Source organism: Ambystoma mexicanum, chromosome 10, assembly GCF_040938575.1.
Source record: "Ambystoma mexicanum isolate Mex_15411 chromosome 10, UKY_AmexF1_1, whole genome shotgun sequence".
Lineage (NCBI taxonomy): Eukaryota > Metazoa > Chordata > Amphibia > Caudata > Ambystomatidae > Ambystoma > Ambystoma mexicanum.
In genome coordinates this window covers 1077869061-1077890014 of record NC_090932.1, presented here as the reverse complement: position 1 = coordinate 1077890014, position 20954 = coordinate 1077869061, and the positions used below count along the sequence as shown (strand labels likewise).

General features: G+C 44.6%; 1 protein-coding gene across 1 annotated transcript; it reads right to left on the bottom strand.

Moving 5' to 3' along the window:
* Window positions 1–8478: 8478 nt before the first annotated feature.
* On the bottom strand, window positions 8479–20276 carry LOC138491989 (gastrokine-1-like). Its single transcript, XM_069618888.1, has 6 exons — window positions 20175–20276; window positions 18949–19002; window positions 15678–15815; window positions 10592–10702; window positions 9673–9817; window positions 8479–8712 (listed from the first exon to the last, which is right to left on the bottom strand). The coding sequence occupies exons 1-6, from the start codon at window positions 20262–20264 to the stop codon at window positions 8618–8620; spliced, it is 633 nt and encodes a 210-aa protein (XP_069474989.1). The 5' UTR covers window positions 20265–20276; the 3' UTR covers window positions 8479–8617.
* Between the last annotated feature and the right edge of the window lie 678 nt (window positions 20277–20954).

Genomic DNA, 20954 nt, shown 5'->3' with positions numbered 1-20954 from the left:
GTCCTTTGACCTTCTCCACCAAACCAGAAAGAGTAAACAGGGAAATCTTGGCAAAACATATGGACTTTTTTGTTCTGAAAAACGGCATTTTTTAACTACCACCTTTAATGTGTAAGAGGGAAAAATGGAACGGAAAAACTCCTTTTTAAACACATTATCCAGTGAGCCAACCTGTTTTATGCTAAATACACCAATCGCACTGGATGGATAGTGTGATTGGTGTATTTAGCATAGAACAGTGTAAATGGTTTGAGTTTGGGGCTTACCCTCATATACACCCACACACGCAGCAATCTGTCTACACTATATGCATTACGTATTTTGAATAACCCTCTCTTTAATCCGGGGTAAATGTCACTCATGCGCACTAATCATCTGGTTTGCCCGATAGCTATACACTTTTGAACCTCCCATTGCTGTAATTTAAATACCACCCCAATCCCTGTCCACTCTTATTTGTGCACCAATCATCTTTTCCACTCCCCCCCACACACCTTCCTAGTCTATTAGCCCTACCAGACCAAGACTAACTATATGAGATGTGAACTTTTATTAAAGGGGGTTTAACAGAGGATGGCCCAAAATAGCAAAATGGGAAAAGATTAGCTATAGCCAAACCAAGACTTTGTGCTTTTTCCCTGCTGAAAATGTGCTAGGGTGACCAGAAGTCCCGGTTTTCCCAGGACAGTCCAGGGAAATCACCCTCCGTCCCGGGGTCCTGGAAGTTTTTTGATTTTATAAACCCCGTCCGGGTTTTGCCGGGACCCAATTTCGAAATCCCGAAATCGGGTCCCGGCATAACTCATCCTGCGCGAATGGGGGCGTGAAATGCTTTTCATGCAACCATTTCCCCCCTACCCCTCCCAGGCACTCTCCTCCAATGAGAGGAGTGTTCCTGTGAGCACACCCTCTCCCCGCCCCCTGCAACAGGCCAGGGACATAGAAGTAAGATTAAAGTTTTATTTGTGTTTATTTTAGTCCTACTTCTATTTCTATGGCCTGTCCCATTTTTTTCTTTTTTTATCTGGTCACCCTAAAATGTGCCGGAGTTTGGATTTGAGTGTTTTTTGTCCTCTCTGCCGTTCTCGTAGGAAGGCCTTGTTGGCCGTTCTGATTTGGGCTTTAGAGTTTCCCACACTGTTCTTCTTTCAGTCAGTCTCTCTGGCTTGAGGGGTTTCATCCACTCTCTTTTATAACAATATCTGGCTTCAAGGGTTCCCCACAACTTATTTTCTCTCTGCCAGTTTCCCACACACTCTCTCCTTTTGCCAAGTCTTGGGCTATAGGGGTATCACACACCTTCTGTTATTTCGGCTCACTTCTTGCTTCAGTACTTTATTTACATGTTGCTGCCCACGTATTCCCGTAGATGACAGAGTCCTGCCATCAAATTCTGTGGAATTTTGAGGAGTTTGCCAAGCAGTGTCAGGTAGAGCTCAGAAGTCTGGGGTAGGCTGAATCTCAACAGTGAGTTTCATAGGGTTCTCTGTTTTCCCCCACGTCTGAGAGTCTCCCCTCGCAAACTCCTGGCTGTTCTTTTCATGCCCCCACCCCCGATACTGTGCCTGGTCCCATCGTGGGTCTGACCACTTGTGGTCACGCTTATTCCTTTAACCCCTGTCTTGGGCTCAACTGGCTTTCTCAAACCTGCCTGCCACTTCTATCTCCATAGTCCTCATGTTATTTTCCAACCTACTCCTGGGTCTCCTCTACTACTTCCTCATGAAGTTGATCAATGTTCTCCTTTTTTTCTCCTGCCAGCTCCTTCTGCTCTCCATCCTCCGCATCCGTACCCATTTCACTACCACCTAACTTTCCTCTAACACCTTGCTCTCATGTTCAACAGCCCTCTCCTTACTTCCTTTTTTCCAACCCATCCTGAACTCCAACTAAATATTCTCCTTCACCCTTCTTCCACCTCATCTCCACTGACTTCCTTCCCAATGTTCTCTACCACCTACTCCTGATTTTGACCAACCTCCTCTTCAATTCCTTCTTCGATTTCTACCTGATGTTGTCCAACCTCATCCCCAGTTTCTTCTCCCAGCCCCTTTTCAATCTCTACTCTCCAACTTGCTCTCCAAGTGTGTACTTAGTCTTAACCTCCTTGTTCTCTCCAGGCTCCTTTCCTTGCAGGTCCCGTCTTTTCTCCAACTCTCTCCAAAGTCTTACTAGTAGGCCCTCCCATAAACACCCACAGAGACTGAGATCCCAGGCCTCCATAGCACTGACTGCCTTTGTGAGGGTCTGAACATGTGATGCCCAATTGGTGAGGGACTGGGATTGTATCTGCTCCCAAGGTTCACCTGTTTTCAATAAATGATTGAGGAGGCAGAGCAAGTCTTTGAACAGCTTGTGCTCCATTTTGGATTTCAAAAATGTTAGGGATGTGTTCTTCAAGAAGCCAGAGGAGCTGTCATGCGTTACTTTACTCAGGCTAGAATTTGGAAATGTTGGTAAATTCTGCTTACGTGCTTTAATCTTTAGATCTTCGCTTGTTATTGCTGTACCATCATGCGGCCTTGCCCATTCTGGCCTGCAGGGGTAAGTGGAATAGGGAAGACACCATCTCACTTCAGAATGTCACCTCATGATAAAATACTTTTTTTTTTTTAGCAATGGCTACAGTCCAAGTAAAATGTAGTAACTTGAATACTGTGAGCAGGGCCGGCCTTAGGGCAAGGTGGGCCGGGCGACCGCCCGGGACGCCATGCACCTCATGGCGCCATTAGCCCCCTGCCACGCCAGCTCGGGGTGTCTTTTAAGGGCTCCCCCGAGCTGGCGTAGAGGGCGAAGGCGCGACAGGTGCCCTTTTGTTATTAAATGCATGAGGGCCCTTTGTGGCGCATCCTTCCCCCTGCCCCTCCCCCTATTGACCAGGGGCATGCAGGGGGATAGCAATTCGCCCAGGGCGCTGCTGCTGCTAAGGCTGGCCCTGCCTGTGAGGATATATTATATTATGTTATGATGCTATCAAAGCTAAATTATTGTTGCATGAGCACCAATCAGCTCTGGACTGGCCTGGGGGAGACCCTAAAGCAGCTAGCTCAGTGGTAGATTGATCCTTCTGATTTCCATATTAACAACCCTAGCCCTCCTATCTGAGGTGAGGTAGCTGGGAGCAGAGTCTTTAACTAAGCGTGAATCGTTATCACAATGTGCGACAATACTCTTGGGGCAAAAAACACATTGGGGTACCAATGGTGGGCCTTGTACCTGGTGGTATACCCAAAGTGTTTTCACACAAATAACAACAGATCAATTGTTCTATATCTTTCTCTGTTTTGAGTTACCTTATGTGTAACTTAAAGCTGCTTGCCCTCCAACCATTCTATCTGATCCCTCGTGTGGTGCCTGGTGACAGCGCTGGTGTGCCACTTATCTAGGGTTAGGGGATAGATAAGAAGAGACTTATCCTAAAAGTTTTTTTTGGACAAAGAACTGCTTCGTCAGGCATCGGCCAATTTAAAAAACACAACTATAAGTGGATCTTAACATTGAACCATGATGTTTGCTAAAAAAGGCTTTGCATGTGAAATGTTTTATTTTATTCTGTTTCCCTGGGTTAGCATATAAAAAAGTAAAACATTGAAAAAACTCTTTAGAGTTTAGGAACCATACTTCAATATTTTCACTTATGGAACTTTACACAGTGGAAATTCTGAAGTGTTTCTCTCTCTAGCATGTGGTATTATTCCACTCGTTGATCCTCTGGACCTTGAAAGTGGTCTCTTATCTGCAGGAGGTCTAGACAGGCCGACTGGTTTCAGTGGTTTGGTTGATATACCACCTTCTTCAGGGCCACAGCACTCCTGCGGGTGCTGACATGAAAAAACAGAAAGAGAGGCTCTTCACCAGCTGATCACTGCACCTGGACATGAGAGGGAGGAAGCAGGAAGGGTGGTGTAGGAAAAGATAAAACAAGATGTTCATTGTATTTCCCCTGTGAACATCCCTGATATCACCCCCTCTTGATGTAAAACGCTTCTTAGCCCAGAATCCATAAGGTAGGTTTTTTATATAGCGTAGTTCCAAGTGTATTATCATATGACCTGAATATTTCTAGATCAAGAAATGCTACTCTGTTTTTATCAGAGGACATCGTAAATCTAATCGACAGAGCTTGAGAATTGAGCCACGTGAGGAAAGCAGTTAATGATTCATTATTACCATTCAATAGCATGAAGACATCGTCTATATAGCGATGCCACAATGCTATCTGTGTCTGAAAAGGATTAGTGTCTGTGAATATAGAATACTCTTCAAAGTTGTCCATGAACAGATTTGCTAAGTCGGGGGCAAAGGTCGGTGGAATGGTAATAATGAATCATTAACTGCCTTCCTCACGTGGCTCAATTCTCAAGCCCCATCAATTAGATTCACGATGCCCTCTGATAAAAACAGAATAGCGTTTCTTGATCTAGAAATATTCAGATCATGTGATAATACACATGGAACTACGCTATATAATAAACCTACTGATAAAAACACTTTTTTGTTTTACTGTAGTTTCCACCCACAGAGCCTTCGTGAAAACCTCCCCTACGGGCAGTTGTCACGAATACGACGTAACTGTAGCCATATAGATGATTATAAATCAAACAGTCAAGAACTAAGTCGAAAACTGAAAAATCGCGAGTATCCATCCAACATTATCAGAAGATCCAGGAAACGAGCGCGCAATGTCAGCTGGGAAACATTTTTAACTAAACATAAAGAAATCCAAGAAGAGAGGATAACATGTGTCACATCCTTCTCATCAATAAGGAATGACCTTAGAAGAGCCATACTAAAACACTGGGAGATTACTCAATCAGATGACTTTAAACTTAACACCCCTAGATTTGAATTTAAAAGAATGCCAAATCTCAGAGATAAACTAGTACACAAGTATCCGGTTAAAAAAGATCAACAACCAACTCAAAACACATTATGGCACCTTACACCAATATGTGGGCATTTTAAATGTGGCCACTGTTCAGTTTGTCAATTGACCAGTAACATTAAACAAATTGACCTGAATGTACGGATCTGGCACCTTAAGACTTTCACCAACTTCCTGACAAAATGGTATACGGTATGAAATGTCTGTGTGGACTTTTATATGTTGGTAAAACCAAACGATCTATTAAACAACGCATATGTGAACATCGATCAGCCGTACGAAATGAGACTGTAGATAAACCTTATGTGGCACATTTTAAAGAATGTGGAGACAGAGACCTATCCCTTTAAAAGCTGGAACAAAAATGGATTTATGATTTGGACACTGTGAGAATGGGACTTAATATTTCCATTGAGTGGAATGTATTCATCCATTAACGAGGCCCATCCATGCAGTATCTTGAGATTGTTCTCAGCCTGTTCATATTAGAACCGGCACATGTTGCGCACTTCTACATGCTGGGACTGCTCTTTAACAACAGGACGGCATGGGACCTTTTAATATGGCAGTGCCGTTCACAGGTATTACAACACGTTGTGCGTGTAGTCACATGACCGCTTATAATGAGGTAAACAAAAGATGCACAAAGAAGATATTCCGCCACCCGGCACCCAAGAAGTCTCACGCTCTACTCAAGGGAACTCTGCCTGATTCAGACAGTAGGTGCATATTTGCTGTGTCTAAATGTAATGCTCGCATTTTCAATCCATCGGCGTACTTTACATAAGACGTCCCATTCCCTTTTTCTACCATTAGACAATTTGCCGATTTTACGCTCCAATACAGCAAAACAATTGACGAGCTAAATCATCCTTCAAAGAATATTACTCCTCACACCCTGTGAAGTCAAAAGAAGCTCAGTTGTTTAACTCACCTCTGTGTACATCAAAAAGAAACAACTAGGCCCCTAATTGGCTATTTGATTGTTATACTTGTAGGTTTTAACATTTGGTGCACAAGGCCTTGTGCATGAAGCCAAGCATGAACTTGTCTTGATACCAATTGTAAAAAACGTCTTGAAGACGGGTCTTGAAGATACACTGACAAGAGTCATCCCATTCCGGTGTTTCCTTTAACACCCAGAAAAACAAACTAGTTTTGACGCCCCATGTTTAATACACATCTATACATGGACTTGAGTTGCCACCTGTGTTACTAACATCACAAACGACTCAATTAACAGCTGAATTTTTGTGTATGTGTACGATGTGACCCCATACCACCTTTTCTCTTCAAAATGCAATGGAATAACTTTTCAAATGGTTTTTTATTTGATATTTTAAAAATTGATATGAATATGTATACTAATTAAAATGTGTTTCGATTATACCTGGTTTATGGCTATATATATATGTTTGTTTTTAGCCTTTTGTTGTCACTTGGGGAGTGAACCACCTACCACCTTGTGTGTTGGGAAGTAGGGTAGCTAGTTGTGGAACCTGTGTTGTTCATATATCTCCTCACCCACAACAGCCCCCTATCAAAACAAGAGGAAAACACCTTTGCTCAAATCTTTTTGAACTCATGTACATCACATAGAACTGGGCTACAGTCCCTTGCAGCGTTAATTATTCTCCAATGTTTTGGTGTCATTTGTAATACTACTGTACACTAATCTATGCCAATTTCCACATTCTTGTTAAGATGTGTGCTTCTTCAGCCAAGTCCTGTATTGCACACAACATTTTCTCACAAGCAGGGAGTGTATCTTTGGTTCAGGTTGTTCACGTGCACTTGCCCATAGCTCAGATTTTATTTCTCTTTTTTTATTCCTCAATGCAAGGTCAAATTCAAGCCTTTGCACTACGCTTATCTCACTGGCATCTTGATTAAATAACCTTCTCTTACTTGCCGTCACTCTCGAGCTGATAACCTTCACACAGCTCTCATAGTTATCAATGCCATTTTTTGCCCTTTCAGTAGTCATCAGATTAATATGTTGATGGTCATACTCTAAAGTAAATTTCATGAGTAAGTGTTTAGCTACCCCACCTGCTCTTTCCAGGTTGTTAGTTGTCCAAGAAATATGATTATTCTGTGGGTTGGCAGTGAGCACGCCCTGCTCCCCCCGCCTGCCAACAGAAACCGACCAGATCAGCGCACTTATTAGGGTGTAATGATCACTTTCCTCTCTCTCTGCTATCAATGTGGTGTACTGTATGGTAAATATAGAGTCAATAATGCTCGAGCTAATAGTAGAGGATCATGTGAAGTGAGGGCAAGTATCAGAGGAGTAACTACCATTCACCATAGTTAATCCTGAGGAATACAACATACTCGCCCAAGTCATTCCTCGTTTACAGACTTGCTCTGGTCTTCCGTTAGAACGCAGGCAGGAACAGGTTTTTTAGTCGCAGAGCCTTTAGGGATCCTGGTGTTAAAATCACCACATACAATTACTGGTTTAGGCCCCCTTATAGATTGAAGGAGAAGTTCCATCTCCCTTATGATAGCACAGTGTTCTATAGCAGAGCGCGGTATCATAGACGGTGGTAATAAATAGCTCTGTCTTATGCTGCCCATTGTCTTCTTTTTTGGGCATAGTTTTTATTCCTGCCAGTAGATGCGTGGATTTTTCTGTCAATTGTAGGGGATGGTTGACAATTAGGTCTTCCTCTTGTGCCCTGGGTGGCCAATTTGTAGATACATTTCCAGCCATCCACAAAAATTGGTTTCAATAGCCAAGTTTCTTGTAAGGCAATTATTCCGAAGTTATCAATGGCCCCCAAAATACACCCTTATACAAATAGGTGTTTATGTCCCCTGGTGTTCCAAAATTTCAAAAAGTATGGTTGTTATGAACTAGGGAATAATGTCTATCATAGTTGCCTGTTTCTACCATTAATTCTAAAATAATTAATTCTAAACTCACAATGAACCTCTAACGCCTCTTCAACACCTGGTGATGAGGGACCGCCCCTTGACCAATACACCACATTATTACTCCCTGGGGCTAAATGTACTTATCATTGACCTTCTCCCTTGGTAGACGCTGAACCCACCAATTCAATGGTTGAGATGATGTTATTATCTCTGTGAATCGGAACATGGGCTAACATATCTTGGTATTACCACTGAGCACAATTGACCTATCAATACACCACATATATTTATTAGCTATGCCTGGGCGATGCATGTACCATTGCCTTAATGTCATGATATCACCACTGAACAATAAGTGCCCACCACTGACCCCTTTTCTCAGTGTTATCTCTAGGAATATTGTACCGAGACTTGTCCCACATGTGTGGTATTATACATTGTCAACGGTGTGCTGATATGTCACTCAATTTCTTGTTATCCCCTCTGTGCAGATACACTTAGTATATACCCCGTAGTCAAGTATCAACACTGGGGACTATGTATATACCATTTATTTTATCTTTCCCATTGTTCCCTTGGTGATTTTGGGAAATGTTTTACTCTATCTCTGTGTTGGTATGCATGGGGCATAGTGGCACTAATCAATACCAAATGAGCCAACAAGTAAATAAATAACCAGAGTTCACACATGAACATATGACACAGTTGGATGCAATGCTGCTCATAGTTTATTGGTCGAGATAACGGAAAGCAATATCCAACAAAAAGAGAAACGTTCAAGTGTGCCTTGTCACCATCTTTAAAAATAAAAAAATGGCCAGGGTACAGTGATTCTCAAGACCTCTAGATTTAGAAGCCAACTCCTCCACAGACGCTGATATCCAGGATGAAGAGAAGTCCGGCCTTGACGCAGGCGCCTCCTCCAAAGGCGAAGAAGCTGTCTCCTGAGGAGGGAAAAAGAACCATGAGCGCTGCAGACGAATGAATAGTTAAATACACAGAGGATGCTCTATCCCGCTAGAAAGCTGGTAGGCAATCCCAACTCATAATCTAGCTACCACAGAGGGTGTGTGAGGAAAGCTTGTAGGCAATTCCAACTCATAATCTATACATCATAGGTGGTGGGTGAGGAAAGTCTGTAGGCAATCCCAACTCATAATCTAGCTACCACAGAGGGTGTGTGAGGAAAGCTTGTAGGCAATTCCAACTCATAATCTAGACATCATGGGTGGTGGGTGAGGAAAGCATGCAGGCAATCCCAACTCATAATCTAGACATCATGGGTGGTGGGTGAGGAAAGCATGCAGGCAAACCCAACTCATAATCTCGACATCATAGGTGGTGTGTGAGGAAAGCCTGTAGGCAAATCCAACTCATAATCTAGACATCATAGAGGGGGCGTGAGGAAAGCTTGTAGGCAATCCCAACGCATAATCCAGACATTTTAGGGGGTGGGTGAGGAAAGCCTGTAGGCAATCCTAACTCATGATCTAGACATCATAGACGGTGTGTGAGGAAAACATTAAGCACACTAAGTAACTCTCACACCAGTAATAATTAGAAGGGTGTGAACATTTGCAAGAGTGGGAAAGAACACTGGATCTACATACATGCAGCAATGGTTTGGCTGTAGATGATATTCACTGTTTTCCTTGGTTACGCTTATAGAACAGTACAGACTCTTGCCCTACATCCTACATGCTTGAATGTTTAGCGAAGCAGTGTCAGCTTGGTGTCACATGCTCCCAAGCAACAATGGCACATTGGGATGGACTTTCGTTTCTTAGCTGGCCGATTGTCACACAGTCTATACTTTTGCTATGCATTTTTTCTGGATTGATTTTAGAAGCAGTGCTTTGTTCTGCTTGCTTAGCTGCTGATGTGTGAAGGCAACTGCTACTCACCCTGAACCTCCTGAGCGACGTAGGATGGGACTCCTCTGCACAGGGCATCGATGGGCTCCCCATATTGTTTAAGGTTGTCAGCTTTAGTGTTGGTGACGGTATACTGCAAGGAACGAGGGGGTGCTTCTGCAGGTCCCTTGTGATCCTGCAGATTGACAAAATACATTGGAATGGAAGATTTAATGTTATATTTTTCAATATCTCAAACCTTCCTACCTTCTCAGCAACTTTCATTTTTCCACCGTTGCCCATCCCTCCCCTTCTCATTAACCACTCCCATTCACGCCCTTTCCTAGTGCCTCTATGGGTAGGATTACAGTGAAGATTTAGCTGCATCTTGGCAGCTCTACCCTGGAAGAACCCTAATGTGGTTTCTTCCTTTGAAGGCTCGGCCTTCCTCAATGTACTACCATACCCCAGATGCAGCCTCCAGAACTAGGCACCATATTGCCAATAGGAAACCTAGACCTGGACACCACACTCCAGATGAGGGGTCACCTACTGAACACAGCTCACCAGGCAAAGCCTCCAGAATATGGCACAATACCTTGGATGAGGCCTCCAGAAATGGACACAATACTTAAGATGTGACATGTAGACCAGGATACATTATTAAAAATGTGGCCTTCAGAGCTGAACACAGTACTTGAGTTGAGGAAGGTATCACAACCTCCTGGTTATACTTCCACTTGTGAATCCTAATATTGCATTACAGTCCTGTAATGACGTGTCACACTTATAAACGGAATAGAATAATGGTAAGTGTCAGTGCACTATTGCTTTGTAAAGCGTAGCTGTCAATTGACTGCTTCCTCTGGCATTCACACATGAGGCAATAGATTGAGTTATGTCTATGTTGCTTCAAAAATACAAGAACAGTCCCTTCTAATTCTCCCTGGTAAGTAACCCCGACTCTCACCTTCTTCTCCTTGGTCAGGCGGGCGAGCTCCTGGATGTTGGGCACCACGTTCTTGTTCATCCTGTGAATGTAGCAGCTCTTCTTGGCAAAAGGCCGGAGGGCGATGAATCCCTGGAAGACAGAAGGGCCTCTGATCGCATTAGCGCCTGATACGTCTTTGCATGTTTTATACATGGGGGTGAGAGCTGGGAGTTTGGGGGTGGCCCTATCCTGCCTGTCGAAGGCTCAAATGTTGGAAAAATTCAAGCAATGCCATGATAGGCTTGTTGGCCTGCACAAGGGAGCCGGGTACAACCAGCAACTGACCTGTTTGAATGGGGCAAGACTGATTTAAGGTTTAACCTTTCATTGGTCTATCAAATGGGCACCAATGTGTGCGTTAAGACTTCAGTCTGAGAGCAGCTCCTAGAGATGTTGCTGAGTCATAAATTGTCACTTCCAGTTTTCTACAAATAAGCCTTTAACAAGGAACAGAAACTTGGCTATTTACTATAACCATGGAAGCACTAACGGGCTTTTACAGAGGGATGGTCAAAGTGCGGCAGCCTCACCTCCGCCCCACTAACTAGACCCAGAATGTTAATTTCCTTCCAGAAATCATGTGAGGCCAGCAAGTCCAAAACAAATCCATACACAGGGGCTGCTGCTGACACTTCAAGTCCCAGAAGTGGCAAACATTATAGCCTGCTTGGGTCTACGATATTAGGTTTAGGTCCAGGGACGTCATTTCACCAAAATGCCCGGCATAGTGGAAGTGAAATCACACGACCTTTGACCTATGCAGATATAACAGGAAGTGATGTAATTTGACCCCACCACGATGTGACATCACAAGAAGTGTTCGAACACGACCATTTACCGCTTGACAAAACAAGAGGTGGCATTACATAGCATTGTTCCTAAGTACACTACGAAAAATATGATTACGATATCACTGTAATGTCATATACATTTCATAGAAGAATGGATCACCATATGTATTGTTAATATCAGTGTGTATAGGCCCTGTGAATGTATAGGTACTGTAAATGCAAGCAGACGTCCAAGGCCAAATGATAATGATGTATTATTAAATAGCACTTATGCTTACGCACTTTATACAGAGCAAATATACATAAAATATCACCCAACCTGTGCTGGTACTCATTTATCAACCTTGGAAGGGTGAAAGACTGAGTTGGCCTTAACAGGATTTGAACCTGCAACCTGCAAACCACACACACAATACAGCAGCGAGCACCCAACCCACAATCCTATTTTATCGCTACAGCTACCTTACCAGCTATATTAAAATGAGCAATGACATATCTGAATGTTCTCAAAGTCAGAAGGCAAATTACACTCTGCAGTGGATACCATTAAACTGGTAACTGAGATTTAACAGAAGGCCAGTTCATCGGCAGGTCTGGTGCAAAGTTGGCCACATGTCAAGCCTGCATGGATCTACTTTTCAGGCTTCGGAGGTTGGCAAAATACATACCATTGGGACGGTTCATAACTGTGTATTAAAGAATGTAGAGTAGCACAGGGAAAGCAGCGCACTGACACAGCATCCCGTTCTCTGGGCACTGGTTACCTCATACATGCAAACAAACATCCTGAACAGCATGCCAGGGAGATGGGAAAGACAGCCACGTTGCAATAAAGAATTCATTGTGGCGCAATTAAATAAAGGTCCAATTTATGTGCTATGACCAAACATTGTAACACTGTACACAAGCTTTTAGGCACAAGGATTTTGCGAAGTGACCGAGGACAACTTGCGAAAAGCAAAATACATAGCCCGAACTGGATGCTCATTCTACCATAAATACTTTTTGGAGGTTTTTGCCTGCATTGTGAATTTGAGGTGTTTAAGAACAGACTAAATCAGTGACTCAACCCAGGAAGTGCTTGTGAAATAAACCTTTAAAGAGTCTTGTGAAACTCCCTGTTTTTTTAAGATGAGTAAACGAGAAAGCCAACCACTCCAGAAACCGAGAGGCACATGGCGCTGGCCACAGCCCAGGAGCTTCAATTAAAAAAAGATGTTTTTATTTTATATTTTTAGGGGTAGCAAGGGAGACCACAGGGGCAGCAAGGGGGACCTCAGAGGTTGCAGGTACGACCCCTGGCAACTCCCAAATCACGTCTCTGCATAGGTCTGTGCTCAGCTTGTATGAAATGCAAGTGTCCCCCCTCTGAGATGTATCTTTCCGTAGGGAAATGTGAGCACAGGCTTATCAGTAGGTAGGGAGACAGGGAATTCATGGCTAGAGCCGAGCCGGAGCCACAAGGGCAGGCAAGACTCTAAGCGTGAAACACAAGTAGAGTCAGTGAACTAATGGCCGTGTGAATCTCGGGTTTCCTGTGCATAATGAGCAAATGAACCATGGGGAATCACATGGAACCTGAATGAAAAAAGGATTGGATTGTTCGGATGGACGCCATTGGAAGAGAGTTTAGTCAATGAATAATGTAAACCTGACATTGGTTCTGCCATATGAGTTGGACTGCTCTGTTTTTCGGATTTAGACATATCCCAGAAGTCAGCGTGATTTACACCACTTCCCTGTTTTATGATGACCCGCGTCTCCGGCAGCAGCCGGGGAATAAGTCCCGGGTCCCTTCTCTGTGAGACCCGGGGCGGGCCTCGCACTCTGTGGAAAGAACCTCACTGGAGGGAGGGCGGAAGGCAACTCAGGCAAAGCCACATCAGTGGAGCAGCAGGCAACCCCAGTCGTCCAGTGCCGGGAGCGGGGGACAGCTGTGGCGGAGAAGTGTGACAGTGGCACAGCCGAAAAAGAGTCCTATAAACAGTGGCCGAAGTGCCTCATTTCTGCCCACTCCCACATACTCGCCGTCTGCCCCCCATTCAAACCCCATACTTGGGTCCTTCCGTTCCTCCACACCACCCTGAAACATTTTGTTTTAGAATATTTCTTGTAAGACTAAAGAAAAGGCATTTAAATGACCACCATTATTGTGTCAGCGTCAAACTTAGCATGCACCTAAATGCAGCCCCTGCCCCTTCACCGCCCACCAGTGACACCTCGTAAGAACATGCCAGCCACACACACCCCTCCTGTTGCCTCCAAGCAAGGCTGAGCCTACAGCCATGCACACGCAGATTGCTGTAACGCAGTGCTTTTTGGCTCAGGGGAATGGGTTTTATAGCAGCGGTTTCAAGCATTCTATTGAAATAAATAACCCCAGATCCAGCACCTGTGAGATAGCTCAGTGCGATGCTGCACTGGCTTGGAATCTGCAGTGCTCAGGTTCCAGTTCCTTGTATAAGAGTGAAGTTTAAAACAAAAGTATTTTTTTTTTAAAGTTGCCATTCTGGAATGCTATTCTTGGTCGCACAAAGTAACGGAGCTATGAAGGATTGCCCGGAAAGTAAGGGAACGTTGTACCCTTTAGTTGCTGCCCACCTTGACCTCTGCCCTGAAACCGGATATCCCCTCAGTGTGGCTGGGTGGGAACTTGAGTGGAAAACATTTGTATTTATTTACTTCTCTGGGGTATGTGTGTGAGCAGGCTGGACTCGGCTTGGGCTTTCCAGGACAGCGGCTTGAAACTGTTGTGTCGCGCTGGAGCCAGCCACTTGCCCCGAGCCAGCCTGAACCCCCTCTGGCTCATCCACCTCTAGGCCTGCCTGTGGGTTTCACCATCCAGTTCACAGTGCCGAAACATGCTACTGCAGAAAAGTGCTACTATATGACAACAAGGGGAAGTTTGCTTATTTATTTAGATAGCGCACCAAACCCACAGGTATCTGGGCGCATTACGCCGTTGCATATACAATTACAGGAGCGGACATAAACATACAGAGGAAGTTTTACAAGTGAATTACAGATATGTAAAAATTAACACGTTAACTCATTTGCCAGGCATCCTGCGAAAAGAGCCACGTTTTGCCATTTTTCCTAAAGCCTAAAGTGATGTCAAAGAATTTGTTGTTAAGGCTAGTGGATTGAAAAACGACGGAAAATCAGTTGCTCCACTAGTTGTTTGGTAAGGGGCTGATACGGGGCGTAGAAGGGCGATGTGATACATGTTCTTGCCAGAAAGAATGGGAAATTGCCGTTGCAGGCAGTATTTTCGGTAGACGGTTTTTGGAATTTTACAATGTACGAGATTGAAATGAGCAGTCATTTTATAACAGCATTGGGTATTGTGTAGGCACGGGATAGGCATTTGCCAGGCAATGTCATAATGGTGTTACCTGGATGTAGAATTGCAACAGCTGGAAAATGGTCTGATTATCTGTGCATATGCTAGCAATGCCGGGAACATACCTATCTACCTATATACAAGCCAAAACTGCTGGAATGTCAATGCTTGTTTTTAACAGGACATCAATGCAAGCAACAGATATAGATCAAGTGACTGAATGCACAACTGGTTAAGACATTTTTATTACACCAGTAGCCATTTATAGCTGCAATTGTCATTATCTCTCAATACACTGCTTAGAAACAGTACAAGCAGGCCAATGCTTGGTGTTACTGCTTAATAGAGCAAGCTCAAAGAGATCCCAAGATGATGTGTTTGGGCGGGGAGGGGCAGTTAATCAATGGGTAAATAACAAAACAACAACCACAAGCTGTGTGTCCTTCCTCACATGTCCTCTCAACACCCTCACAACCCATGCATTATTTTTAAAGGAGCGGGGGACACCCCTGCAGCCCTGCCTCCCAAAAACCCCAAAAATGATCCCCCCAAAAATAACGCCTATGGCCGTTCCAGACGATTGTGTATACGGCAATATTTTTGGTGGGGATAATATGTAGTGATACCATTTACTGCACTACCATACTACAAGTTTAGCGGCAATGCAGAGGAGATACCTGCCGCACTTGGCTGAAGGTATGACTTGGCAGAAGTACCACGCAATGAAATTCCTTTGCAATGCCTATGGAGTTCTATGGACTCTGAAAATGGGGATTAACACTGTCATCACGCCACTTATAATCAGGTGGATTTTGCCCCATGGCACGTGACGGTCGCAGTCAACAAGCTTGTCATTACCAAACTTCTAATGTGACAGAGAAGCAACACAGGAGTCCAGCCCATCGCAAAGCTAAAGGTCTGCGCTACTCACAGTGTTGTAGTCCCAGATAGAGTTCCATGAGTTCCATCCGGCATTGGTGTTTATGTTGGCAATATTCTTGGCATTGTCGATGTTCACGGTCTGGTGGACGCTACCACCATCGTTGCCCTGGTTGGTGAGGCTGACAGACTGCGGGAGGGAACAGAAAAAGATCACACATGCAGTTGGGATGCCTTCAAAGCAGCACTCTGGGTATATATGCAATATAAAGTACGAGGTGGAGGCAGTGAGGCGTCGTCACAGCGCCACCCTGTGGAGTGTAAAGCCACCGATCTTTGGCACTGTGGATCTGGGGTATGCGAGGCTCATCAGATCTCCCCTTTAGCATCAATACATGTCAGGTGCAGCAGGGGGATGTCTCTTGCAGAGTTCCACAGGATCATGCCCAATATAAGGTTTCGCATTATTAGACATGCAGAGGTGTACAGACCAGCACTGCACCATAATAATAATTTGCATTTATATAGCGCTACGAACCCTCTGGCATCTGAGCGCTGGATGAAAGACTGAGTTTGGCCCTGTTGGGATTTGAACCTGTGTTGGCAGGCCCTGCACGGATGTCAAAACGAGCGTTCTACTCGCTGTGCTATCCGACCAGCATATCACAGGGTAGATTTGTCTCCTGCTCACTGCCATGTAATGGATTCGACTTTAAGCAACTATTTCATTAGACCTGCAGATGGGATGTGCGCAGAGCAGCCCTGCTTGCTCTTAAGCATCGAATCATTACACATGTGTGCGATATCTGTAGTGCAGTGGTGAGAGGTTGAACATAATCTCACATTTCTAATCAGTTGTTTGGTAAGTTTCTAATCAACTAGAGGTGAGATCTAAGCAACAGTATGAATAAGTGGAGGATGGGGCGCGATATCTACACCGCATCTACATGTGATCTGATGTAATGTTACGTAGTGAAATGATTGTGGGTGCACACAAGATGTCTGCAGAGCACAGCAGCGGATCATGTCTAATTTAGCCACCATCTACCAGCAGTCTGCAACCTTTGGCTCCCAGATGTTTTGGGCGATATCTCCCATAATGTCGTTCCAGCTCAGTCACTCGTAAGGAATCATAGGAATTGTCCCCTAAATAATCTGTAGGGATGCTGGTTTCAGACCCCCGCCCTACACAATGGGCGGTGACACAGAGTTTATACACATAGTTTCTTGCCTTATTGAGGCTTTATATGTGCCATGCCTCAGCTTTAATACTCCATGTTCACCAATAGAGTTGGGCTGAAGGGAAAGGATGGGTCTTAAAGCAAAGATGGGCCTTAGTTTAGGAGCAGGAATGGACTTCAGGGCAGGGATAAGCCCGAGAAGGGTCGAGTCTTGGGTCCAGAGTGGGTTGTCAATATCAGGGGATATTGGGGGGATTGCCCTCTCTTGATGAGCAGGACGGACCTATGGATTTTGATCTCGTAATTGAACTTAGCTTAGTCATATACAGAGGCGTTGCTGGGGGGGGGGGTTTAGGGGGCTATAGCCCCGGGTCTTTTGGTTGTAGCTCCGGATAGAATCTCAGGGTCTACAACCAAAAGGCTAGCTAGCTCCGAGTCCCGGCAGCCCCGATATTAGTGTAGCCCCAGATCTTTTCCAGACCTAGCAACACCCCTGGTCATATAATTTTACTTATGTTTAGGCTGAATTATGAACAGTGGTGTTCCACGTGGCCCTTTGTCTGTGCTAAGTGGCCACGCAATTATGAGAGCACGCGCACAGAAATAAAACTGCCTGATCAATGCCTAGGTGCATGCAGTTTTTACCTTCATCTGGGGGTCGGGTCCAGGGGAAGTGACCAGGGCATCCAGCAGCTCACTCCTTATACACAAATGGAGGCAGAAGACCAGGCTGTGGCCCCCAGACTTTCAGAATGTGTGAGACTGAAACCCTGCAGTCACCCAGAATGGATACGCAAAGTCCCATTTCTGAGCTGATGATAAAAAGAGTGTGGAAATACGGCATTCTCCCCTCCACTTTCCAGCCCCACTATTCTGAAGTGGGTGGCAGTATTGATGGGGAGATGTCATGCTTTCCACCAGAAAAAGCTTCTATAATCTTTTGTTGTGGGGGAAACGTGCTTGTGTGGCATTCTGAGCAGTTCTTAATAGACTGCTAGGCTAAGAAATGCTATTTTTATAAAGGAAAAACGTTTGCAGTACAGTTTAATAGCACCCCACAGGTGAGGTATTTTAACTCCTTTTTTGACGTGCTAAACCAGTGCTGCTGGAAGGAGAATCCCCCCTGTGGCTGCCCTGTATTCTTGATGGTTGCTAGGGCTGTTGTCAAGCCGTAAATGTGATGAAGAGGTGTTCATGCGCCTGCACCACATTCTTTATTTGCCAGAATATGGTGTTTGTAAGGAAAGTGCTCCTGCGTCATGGAAGAACACTTTCCTGCATTTTCACACACCTCAGAATCGGGCCCTCAGTATTAGGAAATGGAAACGCTCAATCTCTGGGAATTTAACTGCTCAGTCTCTGAGAATGAAGCACCCAATCTTTGAGAGTGGAAACACTCAAACTTCGAGGCTGGAACCGCTCTGTCTCACAGGATGGAAACGCTCAGGCTTTGAGAATAGAAACATTCAGTCTTTGAGATGAAAGCACCCTGTCTTTGAGAATAAAGCATTTAGTCTTTGAAAATGAAAATGCATGTTTTTTTTTTCTCAAAGACAGCCCTGTTTTCATGGTCCTAGACTCTAGGACCATGACAACCCTGGCGTCCTTGAGAGGGATATCGCTCAGTCTTTGTTACTAGAAATGCCCAGTTTTTGAGAATGGAAATGCTCAGTCATTGAGAGAACGGGATTCATTGCTGCTGGCTTTATAAATCAAAGGTGCCAATTGGGGGAGCTGCTATAACATTAAGCATGAAGATTTTACTGTAGCCTGGCAAGAACATGTAATAACAGCTACACAATACACAGAGAGGCCGCACCATTGCTATTTATAACCCAGCTGGTAAGATAGTTGTGCAGGTCAAAATGTACGGTGCAAGACTGTTCAGTAATTTAATAAAAGTAAAATAATATTTATCGCATGGTAAAACAAGTAATCTCCTTTGATATTTTGAGTGACTCTGGTTGGGAAGCACCATACATTACTCAGCCAGCAAGTGCATGCTTCCCTGTAGATTCACAGAGCTATGCACATATGTCATTACCACAAAGTGGATGTTTGTGAGGTCCGATGTCATCACACAAAACTTACATGTATATATAAGTGTATTACAACTTCAGTTCATCAGATATTTCTACTTACGTCGTCTGAAAGGGATGGAGTTAAGAAGACGGCCAGAAGGGCAGTGAGGAAGATCTGAAAAGGAAATGAACACAGACATGATTAGCAAGAGCAATGTGAGGCCAGACTAGGAAAGATAGGTCCTCTTCTCAAATCCAGCCACGCGCCTCACTTTTACATGGCCCGCGCAGCGGTACATCCAGAAGTGTCAAAGTGATGCAGCCTCATAATTGACTCTCTCTCTGCACAACTTCTCTTGTTTGAAATTGGAGGGAATACAGATTGACAAGCTGGTGGGGATGCAATAAGATGACACCGGAAATTGAGCCAAACGAAAATTACTTGTGCTGGTCTTTGCTGAAGCCAAATGCTGAGAATACCTATTTGCGCACTCGCTGAGCCTACTCGACAGAGTGCTAATACTGCGCACACCAGAGAGGTTGTGTGGGTGGGTGTTATATGTGAAGGCCAAACAACTAGAGGGTCAGAGATTGTTAGGGGGTTGTCTGGATGAGGGGCATGATTAACATGGGGGACAACACACCGTACTCTATTCATCAGTCATTCCACACCTAAGATGTCCGCCCCTACACAGTAGAGCTACTCCCGCTACGTAAGCCTCCCTGGCCTCTGAGAAGTGCCAGTATGTTTAGAAATATTGCGGTTTCTCTAGATGCCCCCCTCTCTAGTCCTGAGTGAGGAATACATGTTGATAGGCAGTGGGCCTTCATGGATCATGTATAAAACACGCAAACTCTTTGCCTATCATCGGCTCGTCTTGTTCCACCTGACGAATAGGGTAGTTACTGTCACAGTAAGTACCATGGGGGCACCAAGGGTAGCAGGAAGCATCAGCAAAGGGATTTACAAGCACTGGGGATAAAACCTGGAATCTGCCACCTGTTGTGGGCTTCAGAGACCTTTTGCATATAGGGTTTCTTGCTCGGTTTCTTTTACATATAGGGTTCTCTGCTGGCATTTTACGCATGTTACCAGACCGGCCATTGGGATCACAGTTGGACCAAGAGGCTTGAATACTTGCAGGAGGGTCGGTAGTGGGGAATGCATCCTGCTATCTCGGCCTATCCCACCAAAGCAGGCAGCCCCTTCAGTAGCTTTCCTATTTGTACTTGTGTACATGACTTAGAAGGAGCCATGTGTAAGTGCTACAAGTCTCTCCCCCACACACTTCTCCCCTAATCCCACCCCCGCCGGGACACATATTCTATGACAGATCAGATACTCACGGTCAGCTTCATTCTGGTGCCTGGAGTGTCTGCAAGGGTCTGCATGAGATGATGCTTGGATCGCCTGGTTTTATAGGTCATTTGACACATTGTCGTGGGAGGGGTGACGAGGACTTGCCCCATTCTTTATCTGATGACTCTTATCCAGCTTATTCCAATAGGTGAACACAAATGCATGTTCTGATTGGATAAACCTATAGCTGATTAGATAACGTGGCCTTTTTGCACTCCAGCTAAGAGGGAAATAGTCAAGAATTCCAAGGGTCACTCACATAACCTGCTCCTCCTTGCTCTGTTGCCAGAGAGGGCGGTGCAAATACGTTGTAGCCCTCCTCACCAAACAGCACCTCACTGGGGTGCAACCCAAATACGCTTTCTTTTGATTTGTTAACAGATAAAACAAAGACCAAACCCCCATCCTTGTTATTTGCAATTCCCACAAATCAGGTACACACACGACGATCCCCTAAAACAAACTTGGCAGCCATTGCAACCCATTTGACATCACGGCAACTCACAGCTCGCATTCCTAACTTGAAAAGCTGTTTTTTTCCAGCACAGCTTTCCATTTTGTGAAAAAGAAAATCATTTCCACTGTTTCCCAATGATGTAGACTTGTTTGGGCTCCGAATATTCCAGAATAATCCGGAATTCTTTCTTGACCAGAGCCTCCTTGTCTTGACGTTCTTAATGGCATCCACACGTACAAGTCTCAGAATAAAGTCGCAAACACTGTGGATTCTCAGGACCGCACACCAAATGGACTCATGAGTTCCATAC

Bases quoted from the DNA above. Each gene is read 5' to 3' on its own strand.
- LOC138491989 (XM_069618888.1), bottom strand. From the start codon at position 20,264: ATGTGTCAAATGACCTATAAAACCAGGCGATCCAAGCATCATCTCATG. The intron at 9,818-10,591 runs GTGAGAGTCGGG...GTCAATCTGCAG, and splicing joins GCCTGACCAAGGAGAAGAAG to GATCACAAGGGACCTGCAGA. The intron at 8,713-9,672 runs GTGAGTAGCAGT...TTCCCTCCTCAG, and splicing joins CGTCGCTCAGGAGGTTCAGG to GAGACAGCTTCTTCGCCTTT.